This window comes from Phacochoerus africanus, chromosome 5, assembly GCF_016906955.1.
Source record: "Phacochoerus africanus isolate WHEZ1 chromosome 5, ROS_Pafr_v1, whole genome shotgun sequence".
Taxonomy (NCBI): domain Eukaryota; kingdom Metazoa; phylum Chordata; class Mammalia; order Artiodactyla; family Suidae; genus Phacochoerus; species Phacochoerus africanus.
The window spans coordinates 7,628,724-7,651,629 of record NC_062548.1 but is presented as its reverse complement, the minus strand read 5'-3'; the positions used below and the strand labels follow the sequence as shown (position 1 = coordinate 7,651,629).

The following is a 22,906-nucleotide window of genomic DNA, read 5'->3' as shown; positions in this document are numbered from 1 at the left end:
AGGGTGAGTGTCACAAAAAGCACAGGAAGCAGCTACACATTTGGCTCCTGGGGATCCGTATGCCAATGTCATCCGGTTGCCCCAATTACCAGAGAAACCAACTGGGTTTCACCTGGGGCAGCCAGAGGCCCACCAAGTAGACAGGGACTAGCACCGGTCTGGTGAGTGGCTTGCTGGCCAGCGAACACGCTGTGAAAGGCAGCAATTCTGCACACTTGTGTCTGCTACAGCAGCATCCGTGTTTAGGGTAAAACTCTGTCAGCAGGATCCGCGCAACACGGGACAACTGCCCTCATAACCACATCCCGCATCTGAGGTTGAGGCGGGAGGAACGGCTGGGGTTGGCAGGGTGGAGTAAGGGCCAATCACCTCCAAGACCGCAGGGAACCGTGGCCCCGTGTGTGCCAGGCCACCGGCAGACACTTCAACCATGCGTCAGCTGGAAGCCCCGCCTGATGCCAGTGAGCAGAGAGGTGGGTGCCAGGCTGAACCGCCGCTGGGAAAACCACGGCGGACACACTCACCAAAGAGCTGGGAGGGGTTGGCGTTGGTGGCCTTCTCGTAGTTGGTGAGGCCTTCATAGATGACCTTCCCCACCGCCGCGTAGAGGCACTCCAGCTCCTCGTATTTGGAGGCCACGCTCGAAGTACCTGAAAACAGAGAGGAGCCTGGACTCTGCCACCTGGCTGTGGGCCATCGCCTCTCCTCGGGCCAGCAGGAGAGCTCTGCCTGTCTGCGACCTGCGGGGACTGGTACGAGCACCTCTCCCACCGCAGGGTGTGGGTCCCACTCTCTGGAGCTTGGCGACTGCCTTCCACCCCGCCGAGCCTCACGGAACACACTCTAAATGCAGCTCTTTGACTGATGGGTTGGTTTGCTTTTTAGGACTGCAGGCGCGGCATATGGAGGTTCCCAGGCTAGGGGCCAATCGGAGCTGCAGCTGCCAGCCTGCACCACAGCCACGGCAACTCTCAGTGGGCTAAGCCCTCCTTAACCCACTGAGCAAGGCAGGGACAGAACCTGCATCTTCATGAACACTAGTCGGGTTCATTTCCGCTGAGCCATGATGGGAACTGCCTGTTCTTTTTAATACGCCCCAACTATCTGTCGCCTGTTCAACATCTGACAAAACACTCCAATGTAACTTCCTTTTAACACCTCAAGAAAATGGCACTGTGGGGCTGCTGAAAAACCGCATCTCCAAAGGAGACAAGAAATGTCATGCAAAGAGTGCTGCGGTTATGTTTTTACGTCAACTTTTTAAAAAGAAGTTGGAAGGTGCGAGGAAAAGGGGGCTGACGAGACGCTCAGTCCCATCACCGGAGGACGAGCAGTCCCGAGTCACAAGCCGTGTGCCCGCCCGCCCCCCGCAGAGAGCAAAGCACCAGGGCAAAGGTCGCGTACTTGGCTCTGTCGGGAAAATACTCATGAGGCGAGAGAGGAGGCTGTGCACGGCTCGTAACACTTTGGTGTTTCCGCACGTCATGCAGGCCGCGATCCCACGCTGCAGGGGTTTGAAGCTGCTCAGGATGGCTGGAGACTGGAGGACAGTGAGCAAGAAGCTCAGCACCTCCAGCCCCGTGCAAATGTTCCCATAGTTGACTTGATTAGGCTGCTCCTGGAATGGAGAACAGAGGCCACACACGGGTGAGATCGACGTGCAGTCAACTGCAGAAACATCTTAATCAAGAGAATTAAAACCACGGGCCGTGAAGCAAGCACCTGGAAGTAAAATTAAAAAACCACTGAAGGGGAGTTCCCATCGTGGCGCAGTGGTTAACGAATCCGACTAGGAACCATGAGGTTGCGAGTTCGATCCCTGACCTTGCTCAGTGGGTTAAGGATCCAGCGTTGCCCTGAGCTGCGGTGTAGGTCGAAGACGCGGCTCGGATCTCACGCTGTTGTGGCTCTAACGTAGGCCGACGGCCGCAACTCTGATTGGACCCCTAGCCTGGGAACCTCCATATGCCGCGGGAGCAGCCCAAGAAATGGCAGAAAGACAAAAAAAAACAAACAAAAACAAACCACTGAAGGAGTTCCCTTTGCGGCACAGCAGAAATGAATCCTACTAGGAATCACGAGGTTGCAGGTTCGATCCCTGGCCTCGCTCAGTGGGTTAAGGATCTGGCATTGCCGTGAGCTGTGGTGGAGGCCGGCAGCTACAGCTCTGATTGGACCCCTAGCCTGGGAACCTCCCTATGATGTGGGTGCGGCCCTAAAAAAACAAAAAACAAAATAAACAAAAAAACCCACTGAAGAATGAACACATCAGACATATAAACATCCACCATGTTTTATGAATACAGTAGTAGGATTTCATAGTGCTCCTTTTAATAAAATGGCTTTATTTAGTCAAACTTCCTTTTAAAAACTCATGGAAAGTATAAATAGTCAACATTAAATACTACTAAAATTCTGAAAATCATTCATGTCTGGTTTAAAAAAGGCAATTATTGCAATGAACTTTGCTTTTCTCCTCTCATGGTTTCAGTGAAAACTTAAAACACCCTCCCCAAGGACTTGTCTGCAGATGCGCTGCGTGCACACGCTGAGCTATGGGGCAGGAGCTGCCGTGTCCCGCAGATTACGGGGAAAGGCAGGGAGTCACATGAGCCTAACAAACTGCGCTCTGAAAACGTCAGCCGATGAACTGGCTGAGCTCACTGCAACCGCGACCGCATTTCACAGGAAAATAATGCGACCTTTCAAAGAGAAAAAGAGGGAAAAAATCTGCAGATGATCCAGAAATTAAGCATTAAGCCAGAATCAGAGCAAGTGCTGCAACCTAAAGGGGCCTATTACCACTATTCTTGTAACACAGGCAACCTTTACAACGTTTCGAAAAACTCAGCAACAGTGCTCATCCTTGGAGCACAAAACAACACACGCTTAGAAGAGATCTTACAGTCCTGAGACTGAAAGCCTTCCCATCTCATCACAGAACCAGACACACTCGACTGTGTCCCAGTAATGAAATGGGTCGGGCAGGAGGAAAGCTGCTACAACCTCCAGAAAATTATAGGACTGTGGTTTTTACAGAAGCCAAAACAAAACACCCACCATATAATAAGCATCGGGGGCTGTCTCTTATTACCTGACGATACAGTGCAATGCCCACGATTCAATCTGTTTTAAAAATTAAAGTTTATTTTAAAGGTTGTTGCGTAAGTCAATTAAAAATGTCTACTCCACGCCAGCAGGTAGGTCAGTTTAACAAATGAGCCTGTGAAAGGCAAGAGAACTATTCTGTTTCCACACTCCCACTGTTTGGGGCTGGAGGTGAGAGCTCAAGTGTTGTTTTGTTTTTGTCTTTTTGCCATTTCTAGGGCTGCTCCCGCGGCACATGGAGGTTCCCGGGCTGGGGGTCTAATAGAAGCCGTAGCCGCTGGCCTACGCCAGAGCCACAGCCACGCGGGATCCGAGCCGCGGCTTCGACCTACACCACAGCTCGTGGCAATGCCAGATCCTTAACCCACTGAGCCATGACGGGAATTCCGAGAGCTCAAGTTTTAAACCGCTTTCTGTGGTTATCAGTTAGCAGCCAGGAGAGCAGGTGGAAGGGGTCATAACTGCCACGAGCATGGAGATGGGGTGGCAGCCCGCCCGTCCCAAGGGCCTCGCACCCACCACGCTCATCAGCAGCTTGTCGAACCACTGCAGTTTGAGCTCCGACTTGGACCACATGTCTGGTCGTAAGGCCGTCTTCAGAAGAGTCACGCAGCGGCGGGACAGCACCTCCCCAGGAGACCCCGCAGTGTTGGTGTTGTCGTTGACCTGGAAATTCAGTCACAGTCAAGCCCGTGGTTCCGGGCACATGTGCCCACAGTGCCCCTCGCCCACCTGCCCACCCTAGCGTGCCACTTCACGGCCACCTCCTTTCCCACCTGACTTAACTCAGCCGTCTCTGCTGCCCCTGGGACCCCCCTTCTCCCTCGTGGTGGGTTAGTGGTGATTTGTACTCATTTGTGTGATTCATCGACCAGCATCAGGAGGCCCCGGAGAGCAGAGCCAGAGTGCCTCCCCACGGGGCCTCCCAGGCTGTGGCCAGCCTGCGGCAGCACACAAAGGGACCGTTTTCAGGACTTGGAAGGCCCTCGGTACTGATGCGAGATGTACTACTTTAATAATTATAAAAACTACTTTGTAAAGAAAATGTCATTTACAGTATTTTTTTTTTTTTTGGAAACATAAAAATGGAAAGTGTCAGGATTCCTTGGAGGCCTAGGGGGCTAAGGATTCAGCATCACATGGCTATGATTCCGGTTTGATCCCTGGCCCGGGAACTTTTGCATGCCATGGGTGCAGCCATAAAAAGTTCCAGAAATTAATTCCCAACAATTCCATGAAAGTGTATTATCGATATGAATAGTAAATAAATGCAAGTTATAAAAACATTGCCATGACTAAATCTTGTCCATAGTTCGTGTAGCTTAGATCAGTCCCAACACCTTTATGACAATGCTAACGCCAAAGGCAATTTGCCCAAGATCCCTGAAGTGCCATGCTTCAACAACACCAGCATGCTGTTAATTATAAAATGTACCGTTATCTTATCACTGTTGAAAAAAAAAAATCTTCTTAAAAATCCTATTGTAAGACAGGCAAATTTCAGAAATATTAGCATGTTAGGAGCAAATGGAGGAGTTCCCACGGGGGCACAGTGGGCGAAAACTCTGGCAGAGCGGCCTGAGTTGCTGTGGAGGCATGGGTTTGATCTCTGACAAGCTCAGTGGCTTCAAGGATCCAGCACTGTTGCACCTGTGGTGGTGACTGCAGCTGCGACTCAGATTCAATCCCTGGCCTGGGAACTTCCATATGCTATGGGTGCAGTCATAGAATTTTGCAAAAAGAAAGAAAAGGAAACGAACGGAATTTGGTATGAAAGGAACAAAGCTAGCTCTCAGACCTTGATTTGTCTATCTCTTTTTTGATAAACTGTGGCCGTCAAAGCCACCGGCGTCTACCCAGCAGCTTTCCTTCCGAAGGACCCCTGACCTTCGACAGGCAGATACGACACCTGGCAGGCCACTCGGATGAGGAAGTTCACCACGGTGTCCGTGTGCTGCTTGTCAATGGGCTTGGCGAGCAGGGAGTCCGCACCCGGCAGGGACTGGCTCCGTCCAAACACCTGAGCACAGAGGGGAGCTCTCAGCAGCGCCCCCTCCCCAGGGCACGCCGCCCCCTCCCCAGGGCAAACCCCTTCTGGGCGGGGGGGACACCACAGGCAGGTGTGTTCTCCCAGGACAACAGGTCAACAAAGTAGCCAGGAAGAAAGTTTTCGGGGTCGTGGGCTCAAGACAAAGGGAAGCGGGAGCAGGAAGGGCGGGGCGACACGAGGCAGAGGCAGCCGGCTCTGAGCGGGGGACACTGCTCCAGGAGGAGAGACCAGAGCCGCCAAGGCCTGCGGGAGCGGGAGCGCAGAGCCGAGCGTTTCCAGCGCAGAGGGGAGGCCCCTGTGGCTGCAGCCTGAGTACTCGGTGCAGGGCAGCAAGGCCATCACAGGGCTCAGAGGCACAGTCAAGGCCAAGGCAGGGCTCGGGGAGGGCGAGGGCAGTCTGACTCAACTCCTTTTATTTTCAAAGGATCATGATATGCCAGAAGTTAAGGAAACAGAAGAAGTCACATAGCCTTCGCCCAGCATCCCCAGCCTAAACTCTGAAAAGAAAGTGAACCATGGAGTCAAGGGGCTAAAAGCGGAAGGGGCGAGAGGACCCAGAGCTGCTTTCACAGGTCCAGGCGAGCAACAGCGGGGGCGGACCCTGACGGCAGGGAGGAGAGGAGGGGGTGCAGGGAGGGGAGAAGGCAGGGGATGTTTGTAGCTGGGAGGACAGCCCTAGACCAGACGCATGTAGAGAGGTAAATGGACAAACTGCGGATGGGGCCGGCTCTCTCTTCCAAGCACAGGATGGACATAAGGGCACAGGCAGTGTAAGAACTGGGAGGGCTGGCGGGGTGGGGGTTCCACCCCAGGCCCTCGAACAAGGGAGGACACACCACGGGCATGGGTTCTCAATCACAATTCAACTCCAAGGGGACCAGGGCCGAGTGAGTGAGGTGGCGGGGTCGCCAGCTGTGGGCGCAGCCTCTGCAGCTGGCTCGCTGGCACGGCGCGAGCACTCAGCCCATGTGCCAAATTTGTGGGAGAAGTGGCCAAACTTGCAGGAGGAAGCACAGAACCTGTGAAAGCAGGCTCCGAGGTGTGTGCGTGGGGCTCTTACTGCGCTGATGGCGCCTGTCGCCGTCCGGAAGCGTTTCACCTCCTGTGCAGAGTCCACAGACAGACCTCTTTTGATGGAAGACGAGACAGAATTGACTCCTTCTCCACTTGAATTTGGGTCCATATCTGAGTCCGGCTTAAAAACACACAAATCCGCTTGACTTTACCGACTGGTTTCCAGGGAGGAGGAGGAGGAACAGAGGCAGGGATGACGGGGGTGGGGGGCCGGCACCCCTACCTGCTGGTCCTTGATCCTCTGCAGCTCCCACTTGATGACGACCTCAGACAGGTCCACGGCCAGCCGCCTCTGCTCGATGGTGACACTGGGCGTGAAGCCCAGCCTCTGCATGGCACTGACCATGTGCTGCACCAGGTGGTGCCGCACGGGGTAGTACACCTGCCGGCGGGGGGCTGGGGTCAGCCAGGGACGCTGCACACGCCCCGGCACATGCACGCACACGCACACCCTGCCTCAGTCCCCACGCGCACAACCCAACCTCCTGCTCAAGATTTCTCAACTGTAACTTGAGCAAGGAAATGCTCGCCACCTTCTGGATCCGAGCCTACCCCCCTCTCCCCCAGCGAGTCCTGATGTGAGAGCCTTTTTTTAGGGCTGTCTTCAGGAGACACTGCAACAGCGACTGCTCTGTAGGTAGGCAGGTGTGATGTGTATCAAACTTTAGACCTGATGAAAGAAGGAGCTTTCGCCTCAATCCTCTCTCCAAAATCTACCAGAAATATCCACATACAAATAAGTCCAACAAAGTGGTGACTTGGTTACAGGGCAGGAGGTGCCAGTAACTCCTTCCAGCCAAGTTAACCAAGTCCAGAGTTAACGCTGACACCTCCCACATAAAAGAACAACTCATCTGTATTCACGGACAAACGAGCACAGCCAACAGGCGCTAGGGTGCCCATCCTCCAAAAAACGGAAAATCCAAATAGTTTTTCAGTCAGCCCTCTGTACCCATGGTTCCACATCCGTGGATTCCATGAATTGCCATTGTACTGATACAGCAGCATGGATTCACTGAAAAGTATCTGCAGGAGTTCCCGTCGTGGCTCAGCGGCAACGAACCCGACTATCCATGAGAACACAGGATCGAACCCTAGCTTCACACAGAGGGTTAAGGATCCTACTGAGCTGTGGTATAGCTCACAGACGCAGCTCAGATCCCACACCGCTGTGGCTGAGGTGCAGACCGGTGGCTACAGCTCTGATTCGACCCCTAGAGCCTGGGAACTTCCATATGCCTCGGGTGCAGCCCTAAAAAAAGAAAAAAAAAGAAAGAAACTGCAGACAAGTGGACCCACACAGTTCAAACCCCTGTGGCACAAGAGGTCAACTGTACCTTTGAGAAAAATGCAAAATCAGAAAGAAGCACAGACCTGGGACACAGTCTCTCAACTACAGCCATTTCCAGGCCAACAAGTCTATACACATATGCTGATCAATGGATCAGAAACATCTTTACCGGCGAAAATGAAAGACGGGCGAAACCTCAAAGCAAAGGCCTGAAAACGTACTTGCTCTGAAGCTGTCCACCCTACCCAGTCCCCACACACCTTAAAATGCTGCACTATCAAATGCAGGATGTGAACCAGCTGGGGCACCGTGTGCCCCTCCTCCACGATGATCTTCCTCGTCCAGTGCGTCAGCATCTGGTGCCCGTCCTCCATCCGGGCGGGCACGGCCGGGGTCAAAATGGCCATGGCCTGCCGGACAATCGCTCGAGCTTCCATTGCATGGGCCTTGAGCAGACTGTGAAAGACCTAAAAGAGGGCAGAAATTCCCACCATCACTTAGAACCAGGGCATGGGAGCGCTGCAAGACAATTTCTAGAAAATTCCTTGGGGCTTCTGTATCAGGAAACAACACCGTTACTTTCTCTTTCATTACGTTTTGGTCGAGTACGTTCACTCTTGTGTTTTCTGAGCACCTACTGTGTGCCTGTGCTAGATGAGGATGCAGCACACGCAGAAGAGTGAGACCCAGCTCCCCCGCCTAACAAGCAGGAAGTCAGCTGAAGGACACAGATGGTTCCACTCTGGCCCCAGGGTGGCAAGAGGAGTGAGAGGGCCCCCCTCTTAGAAGCATTCCTGCCACAGGTCAAGAGGAGGAAGAGGAGGCCTGATGTAAGCAAGGTCCTGGGGACCTGGACCAGCCGACTGGTACTGAAGGCGGTGCTGAGGGGGAAGGGGACAGAGGGTGCTGGAAAGAGGCCTTGCCCGAGCCTGCATTCTGGGAACAATGACAGGGGGTCAGAGGTGGCCCTGGGGTCTCTGGTTCCCAAGAGGAAGTGGTCAGAGGAAACAACCAAGAGGGACTCACAGGACAGGGCGGGACCACCAGCTACCAGGGGCTTGGTGGACAGACAGGCCGCGTGCTCACGTGCATGACGGCACCTGATTCGCACACAGGGACAGTAACCACCTCCACCAGGGCCACGCCCCTCACGTGTGCAAGCAACGCAGCTCTCGCTGGGGCTGCTGGACAGCAAAGCCCAACCCACGGAGAGACAGAACAGGCGCTTGAGACCATCGACCCAGAGCGGGGCCAGGAGGTGAGGGTTCAAAAGGGCCTGTCGTCTGCCTTCAGCTAAGGAGCGGCCTGGGGCCCTGGACCAAAACAGGTCGTGCAGCGCACGAGGAGGGGGCGGGGTGGACACGGGGGACGCCGTACTGTTTCAGAAGCAAGGCTGCAGAGAAAGGGGTGGGGACAGCAGGACGAGGGGAAGAAGGGTGAGAATGCGTCCCCGCGGGAGGTGTCAGTCAGAGAAGGACGCAGAGAGGGGCGCTTCCCAACATGCCGGGAAGTGGAGTCCCCATTGGGGCTCAGTGGTTAACGAACCCGACTAGCATCCGTGAGGACTCAGGTTTGATCCCTGGCCTCGCTCAGTGGGCTGAGGATCCAGCGTTGCTGTGGCTGTGGTGAAGGCTGGTGGCTACAGCTCTGATTCGACCCCTAGCCTGAGAACCTCCACATGCCGTGGGTGTGGCCGTGAAAAAGACCAAGAAATAAATAAATAAAAAATACAATGTGCTGGGAAGAGACAACTGCCAGGGAAGGCGAGGCTGCGTGACCGCGGGGGCCGTGGACACGTGATGCCAGGCGGACAGGAGGCAGCCCCGCCAGGTACCTGCAGGACAATTTTCTTGTGTATGGCGAACTTGGCGATGATGTGGGCCAGCAGCAAGTGTCCGCTGTACTTGCAGGCGGGGTCCACGCAGGCCTTGGAGAGCAGGCAGGGCCACGCGAAGGTCATGAGGCGGCGCAGCTTGCTGTTGCGGTTCTTGTTGTTGTCGTGGATGTGGTGGGGGGCGTGCTCCACCAGCAGCGTGGCGCACTGCAGCAGGTAGATGCGCAGCGAGTCCAGCATGTCCGCCTGCTTCTCGGGGTCCAGGACCTGCCGGAGGCGAGCACAGAGGATGCTTTCTGGCTTGGACCGTGTTTTCTATCTCCCGAGGGTCTGAGGCCAAGTCCAAACCTTACCACGCACGCACAGTGCCCAGTTTACAAGGATGGCGTCAAGGATGGCACGCCAGTTTTCCTTTATTAAAAGAGATTAGAAATCACGACATTTACTTTCACGTTGAGAAAGAGGGCAGGCTTAGAAGTCACAGTGCAGTGGGCAAAGGGGCTGGAGGGAGAAAAGGCAGAGCTGCTCTTCAGTGCAAGGTGATTTAGCAAGGAATCCCTTAATTTCCAAGTAATTGAGATTTTTTTTTTCCTAGTCAACTATTAATTAACTTGTCCTTATTTTTTACTACTATAATCAGAATATGTTACCTACAGAAAAATCTCTATTTACAAAAAAATTACTGTGTTCTACGTACTAAGCGTAGACTCCTACATGTGTCTTGGGGATGTAAGTGAAAACCGTACCCCCTGAGGAATGCTCCTGACGCCTCTACGGAGCCAAGCACCCTGAGCGAAGGCTTCCTTCAGCAAGACCCCAGCCGCCGCCCATCTGTCAGAAGACCCCGCGGCTGCAGGCTTCCACCACTGCTGCGTGAGCATCAGGGGAGGGTCCCTAGAGCCCGAGTCCTCTCTCCCCAGGATCTGCTGCTTCCCAGCAGCCCCTCCCCAAGCCCCCAGGCCACCCGCCGCCTCAGACACTCGAAATCCCAACTCGCCCCCTGCGCCTTGTCGGCAGCCTCTGATCCAGAGGACACAGCCTGGAGAAGGGGGGATCTGGGTCACCGTCTCCCCCAGGTGCCGAGACAAAGGCCAACGTCAGTGTGTGGAGCACAAGTAACTGCTCGGGTTCAGCTCTCACTCCCTCGGGACGGAGGGAGTGGGGTCAAAACCACAGAAGGAGGCCCGTCGTAAGGGACCAAGGCTCCGTGAGGCCCAGCCACCCGCTGACGGTATCGGCGCTGCCTCTGCCTGGACCCCAGGAAGGGCAGTGGGGAAACCACTGTGTCCTTCTCGCGGGCAGCACGCTGCCCACCAGAACACCCCCGGCCCGGGCACCCCACCAACCACCTCAAGGCCAACACACACAGCACCTGCCGGTGAAGTCCCATGGCCCGCTGCCGAGCGTGGTCAAGGCACATGGCGGGAAAGCAGGTGCAGGTGCTTCTCACGAGGCGCTTGACCCCATAAACCTCACTGGTGCAAACTGCAAACACTACTGCCAAGAGAGCCCGAAGCTGATTTCAGACACCCTACTGCCACGGCGGCTCTCGAACTTGGCAGCAGCAATCAGACCCAGACCGCTATCCTCACTGGCTTTTAGAAGGTTCTCTGGCAAAGCTACAGATGGAAACGGACTGTGAAAACGCTACTGACCAGCAGCAAGGGCCAACTGTGACATCTGAATTCTCACTGAGGTATGTTCCGTTTTTCACTTGCATCTACTGAGGTGGGAGAGCTCGTTCAGTCCGCAGGGAGGCTGCCTCAACAAGCTCACTAGTGAGAGTCAGAGTGCGCCGCTACGAATTCACGCAATCGTGACACACACAAGCCCTTGGGAAATAAGCTTCCCCCCCCCCCCCCCCCGTGAACCCCCACCCCCACCCCACCCCCCAAGTTACTTTCCAGGCCGATGCACGGTTAGTGAGTCACCTTGGTTATAAAAACACTGGTGATGCTTTCCGGGTTATCGCCTTCCGGATTGGGAGGCCCCAAGAGCTGCTCTCCTTCCCCCTTCTCAAAGCTGTATAAGAAAGCGGGATTCAAGATGTGCTGCAGAACCTACAAAAAAATTTTACAATGAAGAAGGAAAGCAAAGCCGTGCTCTTTACCTCTTTACCTAGGGGACAGGACAGCCAGCTTGGTCATGCTACACCCTCGAGTCAGAACTTAGCAAGGGGAGTTCCCGTCGTGGCGCAGTGGTTAATGAATCCGACTAGGAACCAGGAGGTTGCGGGTTCGATCCCTGCCCTTGCTCAGTGGGTTAAGGATCCGGCATTGCCGTGAGCTGTGGTGTAGGTTGCAGACGCGGCTCGGATCCCGCGTTGCTGTGGCTCTGGAGTAGGCCAGCGGCTACAGCTCCGATTGGACCCCTAGCCTGGGAACCGCCACATGCCGCAGAAGCGGCCCAAAGAAATAGCAAAAAGACAAAAAAAAAGAACTTAGCAAGGGGGCAGCTAATAATCTTGTCTTTTAGTCAACGGGCAACTGGAAAAGTAGATTAAAAACTGAGGAAAAGAGACCCGGGTCTGGTTTAACCTTCTCACCCCAAACAAGCTGCTCTGTCAAAACCAAGGGAACAAACCACTGGTCACTGCTGGTTCACCACGGGATCTGCCCTGTTTCCGACAGGGGTCTTCTCCTCGTAAGCAGCCCCGACCACCCTTTCAGAGCCAGGAAAGACACGGCGGAACACAAGTGGTGCCCTCGGCTCCCTCGGCAATGAGCTCAGACGCCGTGGCTTCTGCTGCGTTACGAGCGGGACCCACCTTGGCCTTGAGTTCATCTCCAAAGTTGGCGTCGTTGAAGTCCACAAAGCGAAAAAACAGGGCACGCTTCTGAGCGATGCTGTAACTCTTGGGAATCTCCTCCTCCATGTACTCTTTCAAGAACGTCATGTTGCACAGGAAACGACCCGTGAAGGCCCGGAGCAGCTGGAAGAGCAACTCTATGTCTCCGTAGTTCCTCCTGAAGGGTGGCAAGGAGCAGGCAGGTCACGTCACGGCCAACGCCCTCGCTCCGTACGATGGCCACCTGTCTTTACAGCAACTCGCGGCCACAGCCCTTTCTCCGCAGCACGTCTGCCTACACATACCCAGCGAGCCCAGCAAGGCGCGGCGGGAAGGGGCCCGGGCTGCGCTGACTGGGCAGCAGGGCTCTCAGGGCGGAGCACGCGGAGGCGCCCACCTGCAGTAGTTCAGCAGACAGTAAGCCAGCAGCTTGGGCTCCTTCCAGTTGGTGGCAGCCATGTTCTCCTTCCGGTGTCGTTCCTGGAAGGTCTCACTGACCCACACGCGCCTCAGCTGGCTCACCAGAGAGTGCTGATTGGCCAGCCAGGAGTCGTCGTTTTTTACTATAATGCTGATGATCTGCCAAAGAAGAGACGGGGGGATGCCGACAGGGCTCGCGCCGGCCTCCCCGGAACGCTCAGGACGCCGGGCGTCCAGAGGACAGGTGTGCTACCTTGATGGCCTGAAACTGCAGGTCCAGGCGCAGGGTGCTGGTGCTGGGCGAGCCGGGGCGCACGGCCGCCTGGGCGCCGCCCGGCAGCAGGAGCGTGATGAACCGGTTCGGGTTGGCCGCCAGCACGTCTCGAAGAGGTCTGGCGTCTTTGTGTTTTAAAAAACTCTAAAAACCAAGCAAACCCAACGGGTGTTTTAAGCGAATCAAAACTCACAAAATGTTTAGATGATAGGAACTCTAAGGGGGCTTAAAAAAAAAAAAAAAAAGGAAAACCACTGTAAGCAGCCTCTTCACAAAAGGCACCAAACATCACGATTTTCATTAATCCTGGCGGCTCATTCCTTCGTTACCCCCACCAAATTCCTAGAGAGAGGGGTGAGCTTTTCCCATAGGCAACAGTGTTGCTAATACACACACACGAGGGAAAAATAAAAGCAGGCCACTGGGCAGGGCAACAGAAACCCCGGGCAGAGCTCCCGCAGGGACCCCGCTCCCACCATGAACATCCTGCTCCACTGGGGGTCGTTCAGCGTGGCTTCCATCATGAACAGCTCCACCGTCTGCGAGGGGTGGCGGGTCAGGAACTTGATCAGAGGCTCTCGGAACGGACTGCCAGCCTACAGGACACGGGGGGAAGGCTGCATTTTTTTGAGGTTGGAGGCTTTTCCGGCCTCGCGACCTCACAGGGCAGCCATGTGCCTTTCCCTGCCTTGTCCCGGGAGTGCAGGCACCACAAGCAAACACTAACACCTGACATCTTTGCGCTGTTGGTCAATCATCTAAAATACGACAAGGTGAGAACATCGCAAGCAACGACAGACGGCGGAAAAACGAGCGTCAACCCGTGTTCGACCGTTACCTCGATCAACATAGCCCGTTCCGTTTTCATCACAACCTCTAACAAAGGCTTGACCAGAGTCTGCGGTGCAGCTGGGATCAGGTGGAAGAGGTTTATGATTGCCGAACAAATTTTCATTTCCTAATGAAGAAAAGCCAGAAATTATGCCACAGGCCAAGTGATTCTGCTAGTTAGAGATATACCAGCACTGCTACAGACCCTACTGTGCTCTAGCTACATTCGCAAGGCTAGCCCACAGAAGCAGAGGTCACATGTAAAAGCCACAACGTACCCACCTCAGATCACGGCTGTGGCCTAAGGAAACTAGGGGCCCTTGGCTTCCAGACTGCACCTGTCAACTGTGGCCGGGAGGAGCTGCCCGTGCACCTGAGGGATGCCGTGTCTGCTTTCAGGCACACGGACGAGGGGCGGAGTCACCTTCAGGGCTGCCACCGAGAGCCCCCTCGCCCCCTCGCCCCGCGGGGCCGAGTCAGAAGTCCCTCAGGGGGCCATGACATCATGGAGTCTTCCCGAAGCACTAGGTTCTGAGGGCACAGACTTCTCTTGCCCTCAAACCTTAGCACAGAGAAAGTCCTCAACAAGTACTGAAGTAATTTACCCTGGAAGTTAATTATCAATGTAAATAAATGACCAACTGTGTGTGGCACTAGAAATTTGTCAACCAGGCCTGAAAACACAGCTGACAAACTGCTTTACGGAATGATACGAAAAACAGTAAACACCAAGAATTTTGCACTTCTTCATGTGCTAGCAGCTGGGGAGTCCATCGGGGTCCCCCCGGCCTTCTCGGTCTCAGTCCCCACGGTGCTGTGGCTGCTACTCAGGCCACGGGGAAGGGAAGACGCCCTGAGGTCCCGGCTGGGCGGCTGTGTGACAGGACACCCACTACTCTGGACGCGGTAAGACGGGGATGACAAACACCAGCCATGATGGACCACGGCACCTGGCAGCACCCGAGACGCTTCTCCAGATGCCCCTTTAAGCCAAGAGGCAAGCAGTGCGATGGGTAAGAAACGAGAAAAGCCAGCTCGGTGTCACCCCCGTGCCTCCTCCAGAGCCCTCCCCTGTGGGGTTCAAGTTTTCGGCCCAAGGGCTACCCTGAAATTAGAGTGACATTCTAACAACGGTGCTCTCGTCTCAAGGGCTTTTGTTCTCAAAGCACCGTCAGGAAATCACTTCGTGCGCCTTCCCCTCCCCACCGAAGGCAGGAATGACAGCTGTTATCACCCCCGTTTCACAGAGGAGGGGCAGCCAGAGCCGGGCAGTCGGCAGGCACGGCGGGCGCTATGCCCCCCTCGGCAGCGGGACGGGCCTGAGACGCCCGGGGGCCTGGGTGGGCGAGGGGCCCGTAGGTTTCCAATGTGAGGCAGTTGGTCAGAGCGTGACAGGAAATGGAACGCCTCCCAGCCCCTAGCAGGTGGCGTGATTTCTTGGTGGCATTTCCTCTCGAGAGCTTGTCAGACGCATGAGTTCACACAAACATTCTGAGAGCAAACTCCGCCTGCATCTTGTAAATATTGAGAGAGTGTGATGCGAGCGTGTAGGACACCAACGAACTGAGAATCTGGCTTAAACACGTCCTCACAGGAAACATGCGTGGACAGGTCACGGCCATGTGCTACTCCAACCGCCACAGACGGACGACACGGCTCACTGCACTCAGAGGCACGACACACGCTGTCCACCACAGAACCACAAGTCACAGCACAGCCAAGTGCGACAACAACCCCGCCTGCGCCTCCACTGGGATTCTCACCTCTACCCCTTCCGCGGCAGGCTGAACCAAAACAAAAATCACAGCATGAAAAAAGGCAACGAAAAGGTAAAAGGAAAAGCAAAGAAAAGGAAATATAAACTGTTCTTCACAGTGCAAGTCATAAGCTGACTTTTAATAGGTTGTTCTCACCTCAAACTGACAGAATGGAGACAGGGAGCACCTCCCGCACTCTGAAATGCTCTCCTGAAGATGGGGAGGAAAAGCAGCTTTTTCTATTTATGTCATTGACACAGAACGTCCCAAGTACTCATACACAGGAAGGATTAGCGGGGTAAACAAGACAGGAGAGACAATTATCAGAAAGCACACAGTAATTAACAAATGCTCGACAGCAAAAAAATACACCTTCCACCCTTCAGATGTCAAAACAGCCCTTCTGACGGTGTCACACGGAGTGGACTCTTCCCTAAATCCAGTGTAGAGAACAGGAGGTTCAGAATTCTCATCTGGGGGAGAAACTTTAAGACCTTATTGTAGGCAAACACATTCTTTAAAATACTGTTTTGTTTTAAGTGAGTAATTCAAGATTTGAGGTCAAGTGCTAAGACCTTAGGGAAAAACCTCTTTCCCAGCTAAAGCTGGAAGCGTACCAGGGGGTCTGACCCCCCTCGATGAAGCATGTTTGAGGCCCACACCCCCAGAACAGCCCACAGGCCGACATCACCCACCGGAGAGACACCTGGGTTATGTGGTGAAATGAAGCTGTGTGTGTGTGTGTGTGTGTGTGCGCGCGCTCACACAGACACAGTGTGACGGGTGGTCGTGAGTTTTCCCCTCTAAGTTCTACATGGAACCTTCCTAAACAGGATTGAATGCAAAGCTCTGATCGGCAGGGGTACTCGCTATTACGGGGAGATTTTATTTATTTTATTCAACTTTAATATGTCATCACAACTGGGCAATGCTACTTGGGAACCCAAGCAAATAAAAACAAACTATTTTCCAAGACCCACTCCCAGCCTTGGGGCATCTATTAAAAGCCATCAGAGCTCAAGGGCAGAAAGGTGGTGTGGCCACACTGCCTCGGCCTCCCTCAGCAGTGGGACACTTCCAGCTCTTGGGGACGTGCTCGGAGGTGGATCAAGAGGCTTCAATAGGAGCTCGAGGACTTCTTGGTACCCATGGTCCCAACCCCTGTGCAAGTGCCCCCATTCCAAGGAAGTTGGTGTGAAGTTTATGGGGTCTTTCTGATCTAAGCGAAGTCATTCATCTGCCCACTAGGGTTTTACTGTTTATTCTAGAACTGGCTGTATGTTTCAGAGAATTCACATCTAATTGTAAAAACAATTTAGGGCAAAAATACCTAAAAGATGAGAAATGGGGAAGAAAAGCAGAGGCACGTGCATCTACTCCCAAGAGCGGAGGCTTTTACAATACACTCTGCTCTCCCCCATGAAAATCTCCTGCTTTTTTCCCTATATACACAGATAACAAACCATCAGAAAGGTCATGGGCAGTTTAACACTCCTAAAGAAAGCTTCAAGTCCTGGTTTAGGTTTTGCTTGTGGGCTGATTAGAAGCAGCAGGAAACAAGACTTACATCAACAAAACACCTTGACACAGAATGGTCAAAACAAAGTATAAAAAAGCCAAAAGAAATAAATAAAACACAAGTTGGGATGGAACACAGCAGCCAACAAACAGGCACAGGAAGACACAAAGCCCTGTTATCTACGCCTCGAAGCACTCGGGATCCCCTCGTCGGGACACTGGCGTGGAGTCTCACTGGGCGTGATGGGAACTTGTGGAAAACAAAACCCCACTGAGAGGACAATCGTCACCTTGGACATTTTCAAAGAACATTAACAAAGAAGAGTGGGCTCTCAACAGCAAGAACCATTCACTTGCAGGAGACGAAGTTTTTAGTGCCAACATCAGATACTTAAAAATATTCAGCCAACGTGGTTTTCCCTCAAAGCCATAAAAATGTGCTTTCAAAGTACTGGCCCTTTTGGCCAACAGCTTGGGTGGGAGATTCGGACCCAGAAAATACACAGGCTCGTTTTTATGTGGTGCTTGCCTACATTCTCCTTAATGTTTTCTTAAGTCCTAAAACCGCCAGCTGGTGTTTATGAGGCGGTGGTGACGGAAAACAATGGAGAACAGCAGCTGAGACCACACCCCGTGCCAAGAACAGCCGAGAAAGCCCACTAGAGAAAACCTAACACAAGTGAGATACACGGATACGTCAAGCTCCCCAGAACTCTCCTCAACAAAAACGTCGTACTGAAGTGAACAAAAGGGAGATTTTAAAGAAACAAAAAGGAATGTTCAACAATTAAGAGAAATCAAAGCGAAATGTCATGCTAACGGAGTATGTGTAACAGTTTACACAGACTACAGGCACAGAAACCCACACCTCCGACCGGGGCTGCGGATGCACTAGCGTGGCTAAGGGCAGGGCGCGGCAGGGCCGCCCCAGGAGCAAAAGTCACTCACGTTTCCGTCGCTCCTCTGGCCCCCTTTGTGGGTGAGGACCACCACTTCCATCCACTTTCGCAGATGTTGCTGTGGAGAAAACACATCCTTAAGACATTTCTTCTTGACAACAGGAGGAGCATCTCAGTTCCAAAATGCTCTTGAGTGAAAACGCACCCGTCACCATTCATTTCCAGCCTATTCAATGTGAGAACAGCTGTGTTTCTCTTACTGACATGGCCTGGCCACTAAACTCGTGATGGGCGTAACTGGCACGTACATCCTCTAAGCAGGAAGGCTGAACCGACCCTGATACAACAGGCCGGGTCCTGCAACCCCTCCCAGGACCAGGGGTCTTGCTGCTGATACTTCGCTGACGGAGGGCGGCCCTGAGCCGGCACCAGCTAGGAGCAGAGACGTGAAGGAGAGGACGTCGTCACCCCATCCTCCTGGAGCTGCGATTCCAGCGGGTCAGGGGCAGGTGCGACCCGGTGGCTGCTGTGTGCAACGCCACCTCGCTGTGGATGTACAAAAAGAGCCGAAGCCGGCAAGAAGGAGGTCGAGGCAGCGGAGGGCCTGCTGGGGACGAGTGCTCCGGGCTAGAGGAGGCAGCCGGGAGCAGAAAGGTGGCGGCCCTGTGGCTGAGGACTGGTGGGCAGAAGGGGGCTGCTGAGAGGAGTACGGCTCCCACAGGACCCGCGGGCAGGGACTCCCTTCTGCGGTAAGAACGCGCCCCGTGTTCTGCTGAAAGAGCACGAGAAGGGCGATCCCGAGCCCGTGGCAGGCAGGCTCCCGCCCATGGTGTCCAGCGAAACCCGGCCAGGGAGAGCTCAGAGCCAAAGCCAAAACCACAACAGGGGCATCCAAGTAAGAGAACTATCTTCAGGGTCCAGTGCTGCCCAAACCTCCAGCACGCGGCCCTGCAGCAAGTTCCGTTCCGTCAACAGGGACTCCGTCGTCAAACAGGCTTGGGGACAGAAGGGTGAATCATATCCCAACACGTCTCTCTGAGCCTTTAGGGTCTACAGACCTTGCAAAACTTCAAGAGGGGAACACAGGAAGCTGTGTTTCCCAGACTGACTTAGTTAATAAACTGTCTTCATTAATAAGTCCTATATCTTACATGGTCAGTATTCCAAGAAATTAAAACAATACACATTTTTTCCAAAGAAACTAAATACACTAAGCTGAGGAGGTTTTACCAGTAAAATTTCTTGAAGGATACCATCGGAATATACATTCACGAAACCTCTATCTTACTAGAACAGCTATTTACACCAAAGACATGAGACTAACAAGATCCAAGGTGCAAAAAGGGGCCAGCTGCTTTCAGACGCCCAGAGGAAAACAGTAAGACCAGCTGTCCCAGGAAATCCACCTCCAGTTCAGCGGAGACACCCGAAACAACCCTCCGCACAGGAGGCTTGGAATCAAACGTCAAGCAGCCGAAATTATTTTAAGAAAGGAAAACGTGGAGTTCCCGGCGTGGCGCAGTGGTTAACGAATCCGACTAGGAACCATGAGGTTGCGGGTTCGGTCCCTGCCCTTGCTCAGTGGGTTGAGGATCCGGCGTTGCCGTGAGCTGTGCTGTAGGTTGCAGACGTGGCTCGGATCCCTCGTTGCTGTGGCTCTGGCGTAGGCCGGTGGCTGTAGCTCCGATTGGACCCCTAGCCTGGGAACCTCCATATGCCGCGGGAGCGGCCCAAGAAATGGCAAAAAGACCAAAAAAATAAAAAAATTAAAAAAAAATAAAAATAATTTTTACGTTTATCACAAAACGCGTTCATTTGCATTTGTCTTACCATCATCTGATCACAAAATTTATCATTGAAGGAGTTTGGGAAGAGCCTGGTCACCGAGGTCAGGCGGTTCACGACGTTCAGCGTCAGGCTCCGATAATCCCCCAGCATCATCAACAAAGGCCGCATGTGTGTGTGGATTTGATCAACTTCTATGGTGGCACCTTCCAGAAACTATTGAAGAAAGATGACACAAGAAAAAAGTTACCAGAACATACCTCACAGCAGAACGGAACTCATGTTCAACTGCAGCAGCAAGTTTCTGCCTCCTTGGGAAACGGCACGTTAACCGTCTATTCTAGTTTATGGTGACACGAGGAAGACTGGCCATCACCGCTGCACTTTTCAAGGGCTCGGGTGACTAGGAAACAGGGAGATTACAGCCCAGCGTGTTACAGACCACAGGCGGACTCAGACTTCCAGACAGGCGGACAAGATCAAGAGGGACGACTCCAGGCAGAAGGGAGGCCCACTGCCCGGGCTCACCTTCCTCATACACGCCTCGCCCGCCTCCTGGAGCTCGCTGTTGGTTGAATTAAGGGCTTTGAAGAGGGCAGCGATGATCTTCTCTCTGGACTGAGGCAGGTAATTGCAGGCGGCAAGTGCATCTTTAGGGAGAGAAATCAATACAATTTCATCATTAACCTGAAAAATGCATCAACCATTTCCTCGTCTAAAGTCTCTTACCAGCCAATACACACGAGTCATAAAACTGCTTTCCTAGCATCTGGCCTCAAGACAGACAGAAGAACGCATGGTTTTCTACCCACAGGTTCACTTACTTCTAAGGGTGAACGAACACTATTATCTCAGAAGGCAACGGCCTGCCAGAAAGTCCATGATAAATCTTACTGTCCAGATAAGACAGAGGAGGGCTGAAGGGGTCCCCAGTGACACCCCTGCCCCCCAGCCATCCTGTCTGGGGGCAGATGCACGCTGTGTTAACACAGACGCTGGCGATGAAGCCAACACACGCAGCCAGCCCAGCGTCTCTCCATCATCCACGTCAAACCGGGGGTCTCCTCCCAACTTGTGGGGTTAAAGGCTTTGACAATGCAAATGCTCTTAGGAGAGAGGGCATGCCTTTGAGGCTCTGTGTTCAAGGTTAGTTAAGGATGAACAATCTAGCAAGGGCACTGCCCACACTGGCTAGCAGAAAGGCATGAGAAGCACCCAAGGAGAGGAATCCCACCAGGGGGTGTGAGAAGCTGCCCACATCCCCCCTCGCTCTGGCCAGTGGTGTCCTCAACACTCCAGCCCCATCCTCAAGCTCCAGTGCGATGGTCTGCCTCTCAGCTCCTCCACCTCTAATTCAAGGAGGACTCTGGCAATATTTTATTGAGTATATAGAAGTTAACAAAACAACAGACAGAATCAATTTAAAAACTTGTATTGAGGAGTTCCCGTCACGGCGCAGGGGGAACAAATCTGACTGGGAACCATGAGGTTGCGGGTTCGATTCCTGGCCTCGTTCAGTGGGTTGGGAATCTGGCGTTGCTGTGAGCTGTGGTGTAGGACGGAAGCTGTAGCTCCAACTAAACCCCTAGCCTGGGAATCTCCATATGCTGTGGGTGCGGCCCTAAAACAACAACAACAAAAATTTGTATTGGGTGTTTATTTACCAAAAAGAGGAGAAAATGATTGTTTCTAAGTATGAGGATGAGCACTGATCTACTACATTTTCCTAAATTATGCACAATTCCTGTGCTAAGCACAGGTAACTGACATTCTTAATGAAAGTCTAGAGAGAGCAGGATTCTCTAATGTTTCCGAATCATTAAGAAATCTAAGAGTGTCTGATTCAGGCAAAAATGACAAGATATGAATGGGTATGAGGACTCTCTTAAACCACAACATAAAAGATACATACTTTAGAAAAATACGCAGTTCCCGTAAGAGAGCCACCAAGTAAAGAGTTTACTATAGAGTAAAACCCAGGTGAGAAAGAAAAAATTGTTTAAATCCTAGCAATCTATATTATCTATTGACATCTCATTATGTAGTATGATAAACATACAATTTTCTTTTTTTTTTTAATTTTTCTCTTTTTCTTTTCTTTTGCCTTTTTCTTTCTTTTTTTTTTTTTTTTAGGGCTGCCCCGCAGCATATGGAGGTTCCCAGGCTAGGGGTCCAATCAGAGCTGTAGCCGCAGGCCTACGCTAGAGCCACAACAATGCCAGATCTGAGCCGTGTCTTCGACCTACAGCACAGCTCACAGCACAGCCGGATCCCCAACCCACTGATCGAGGCCAGGGATCAAACCCGCAACCTCATGGTTCCTAGTTGGATTCGTTTCCACTGCACAACAGGAACTCTTTTTTTTTTTTGTCTCAAACATAATTTTCTTATTCCACTTTAAAAAGACCACGCAGTCAGAAAAATTACACAACGAAAGGCGGCCAATGTCTCACTTCACTTTTGTACCCAGGAACTTATCTCGGATTTACATGAACTTACTTAATGCTGCAATTCGTAAAGGGACAAGTGACGGAAGGCTTTTATAACAGGGCAGCTTTGTTAAAGCTGAATCTTCAGCCTCGCACAAATTCAAGAGCTGCAAAAAACAGAACAACTTAATTTAGCCTGCTTTTACTATGAAGATATAATAACCTTGCAAATAACAAAAGACAAGCAAGAACCACACATTTGCCACAATTAACAAACTAAACCCAAATCCCAGAGTATTTAAGTGTCGAAATTTTCCTTATTCTAAAGCAAAACTTAGTCAACCTCAGTGAAACAGACTCCAACACGTTCTCCCCCACTCTTCACGCAGAGGGTCACGTGACCAAAATGCAAATTCCACGGTGGCAGGTACAACTCCTTGTTCGGAGCTGCTGCCCAATGCCTGGGGCCAGAGTTCAAGAGCTATATATACATGCTGCCATCCAAGCCCCTGAAGGGCAACACCTTTTCTTTTAAGTTCAGGGAAGCAGAGGAAAGAAGCATTTCACTGGCAAGACCGTCACTCGAACATTCCCGTCGCGAGGCGTCCAGACGTTTAACCGGACCAGGTTACACGTACTCATCGGACACCTAAAATACCATACATGGTGTTCTCTTACTACGCTTCTGTGACAGCCTGGAAAGAGGGCGTAGACTTTTACCACTTCTTCCCTTCAAGATTCTGACCTTGTAAGAGATTAAACAGTAGAAAAGGATATACAGGAAAAGCCTTTCTAGCCACCCACCCCGCTCCACTCTTCACATTAACACACATGTGTACACGTACATA

At 52.7% G+C, this 22,906-nt stretch overlaps 1 protein-coding gene across 6 annotated transcripts in view; it reads right to left on the bottom strand.

Moving 5' to 3' along the window:
• Positions 1-22,906, bottom strand: part of TRRAP (transformation/transcription domain associated protein) — a 117,904-nt gene that overhangs the window by 43,677 nt on the left and 51,321 nt on the right. For all 6 annotated transcript variants that reach the window (XM_047779536.1, XM_047779539.1, XM_047779538.1 and 3 more), the window contains 18 exons: positions 22,129-22,225; positions 20,158-20,279; positions 19,675-19,845; positions 17,894-17,962; positions 13,678-13,797; positions 13,316-13,435; positions 12,819-12,983; positions 12,543-12,724; positions 12,125-12,323; positions 11,289-11,417; positions 9,358-9,624; positions 7,784-7,990; positions 6,456-6,614; positions 6,219-6,353; positions 5,018-5,128; positions 3,628-3,774; positions 1,405-1,618; positions 525-650 (listed from right to left, as the gene is read on the bottom strand). In XM_047779536.1, the coding sequence (XP_047635492.1) occupies positions 525-650; positions 1,405-1,618; positions 3,628-3,774; positions 5,018-5,128; positions 6,219-6,353; positions 6,456-6,614; positions 7,784-7,990; positions 9,358-9,624; positions 11,289-11,417; positions 12,125-12,323; positions 12,543-12,724; positions 12,819-12,983; positions 13,316-13,435; positions 13,678-13,797; positions 17,894-17,962; positions 19,675-19,845; positions 20,158-20,279; positions 22,129-22,225 (2,740 nt within the window). The remainder of the gene's footprint in view (positions 1-524; positions 651-1,404; positions 1,619-3,627; positions 3,775-5,017; positions 5,129-6,218; positions 6,354-6,455; positions 6,615-7,783; positions 7,991-9,357; positions 9,625-11,288; positions 11,418-12,124; positions 12,324-12,542; positions 12,725-12,818; positions 12,984-13,315; positions 13,436-13,677; positions 13,798-17,893; positions 17,963-19,674; positions 19,846-20,157; positions 20,280-22,128; positions 22,226-22,906) is intronic.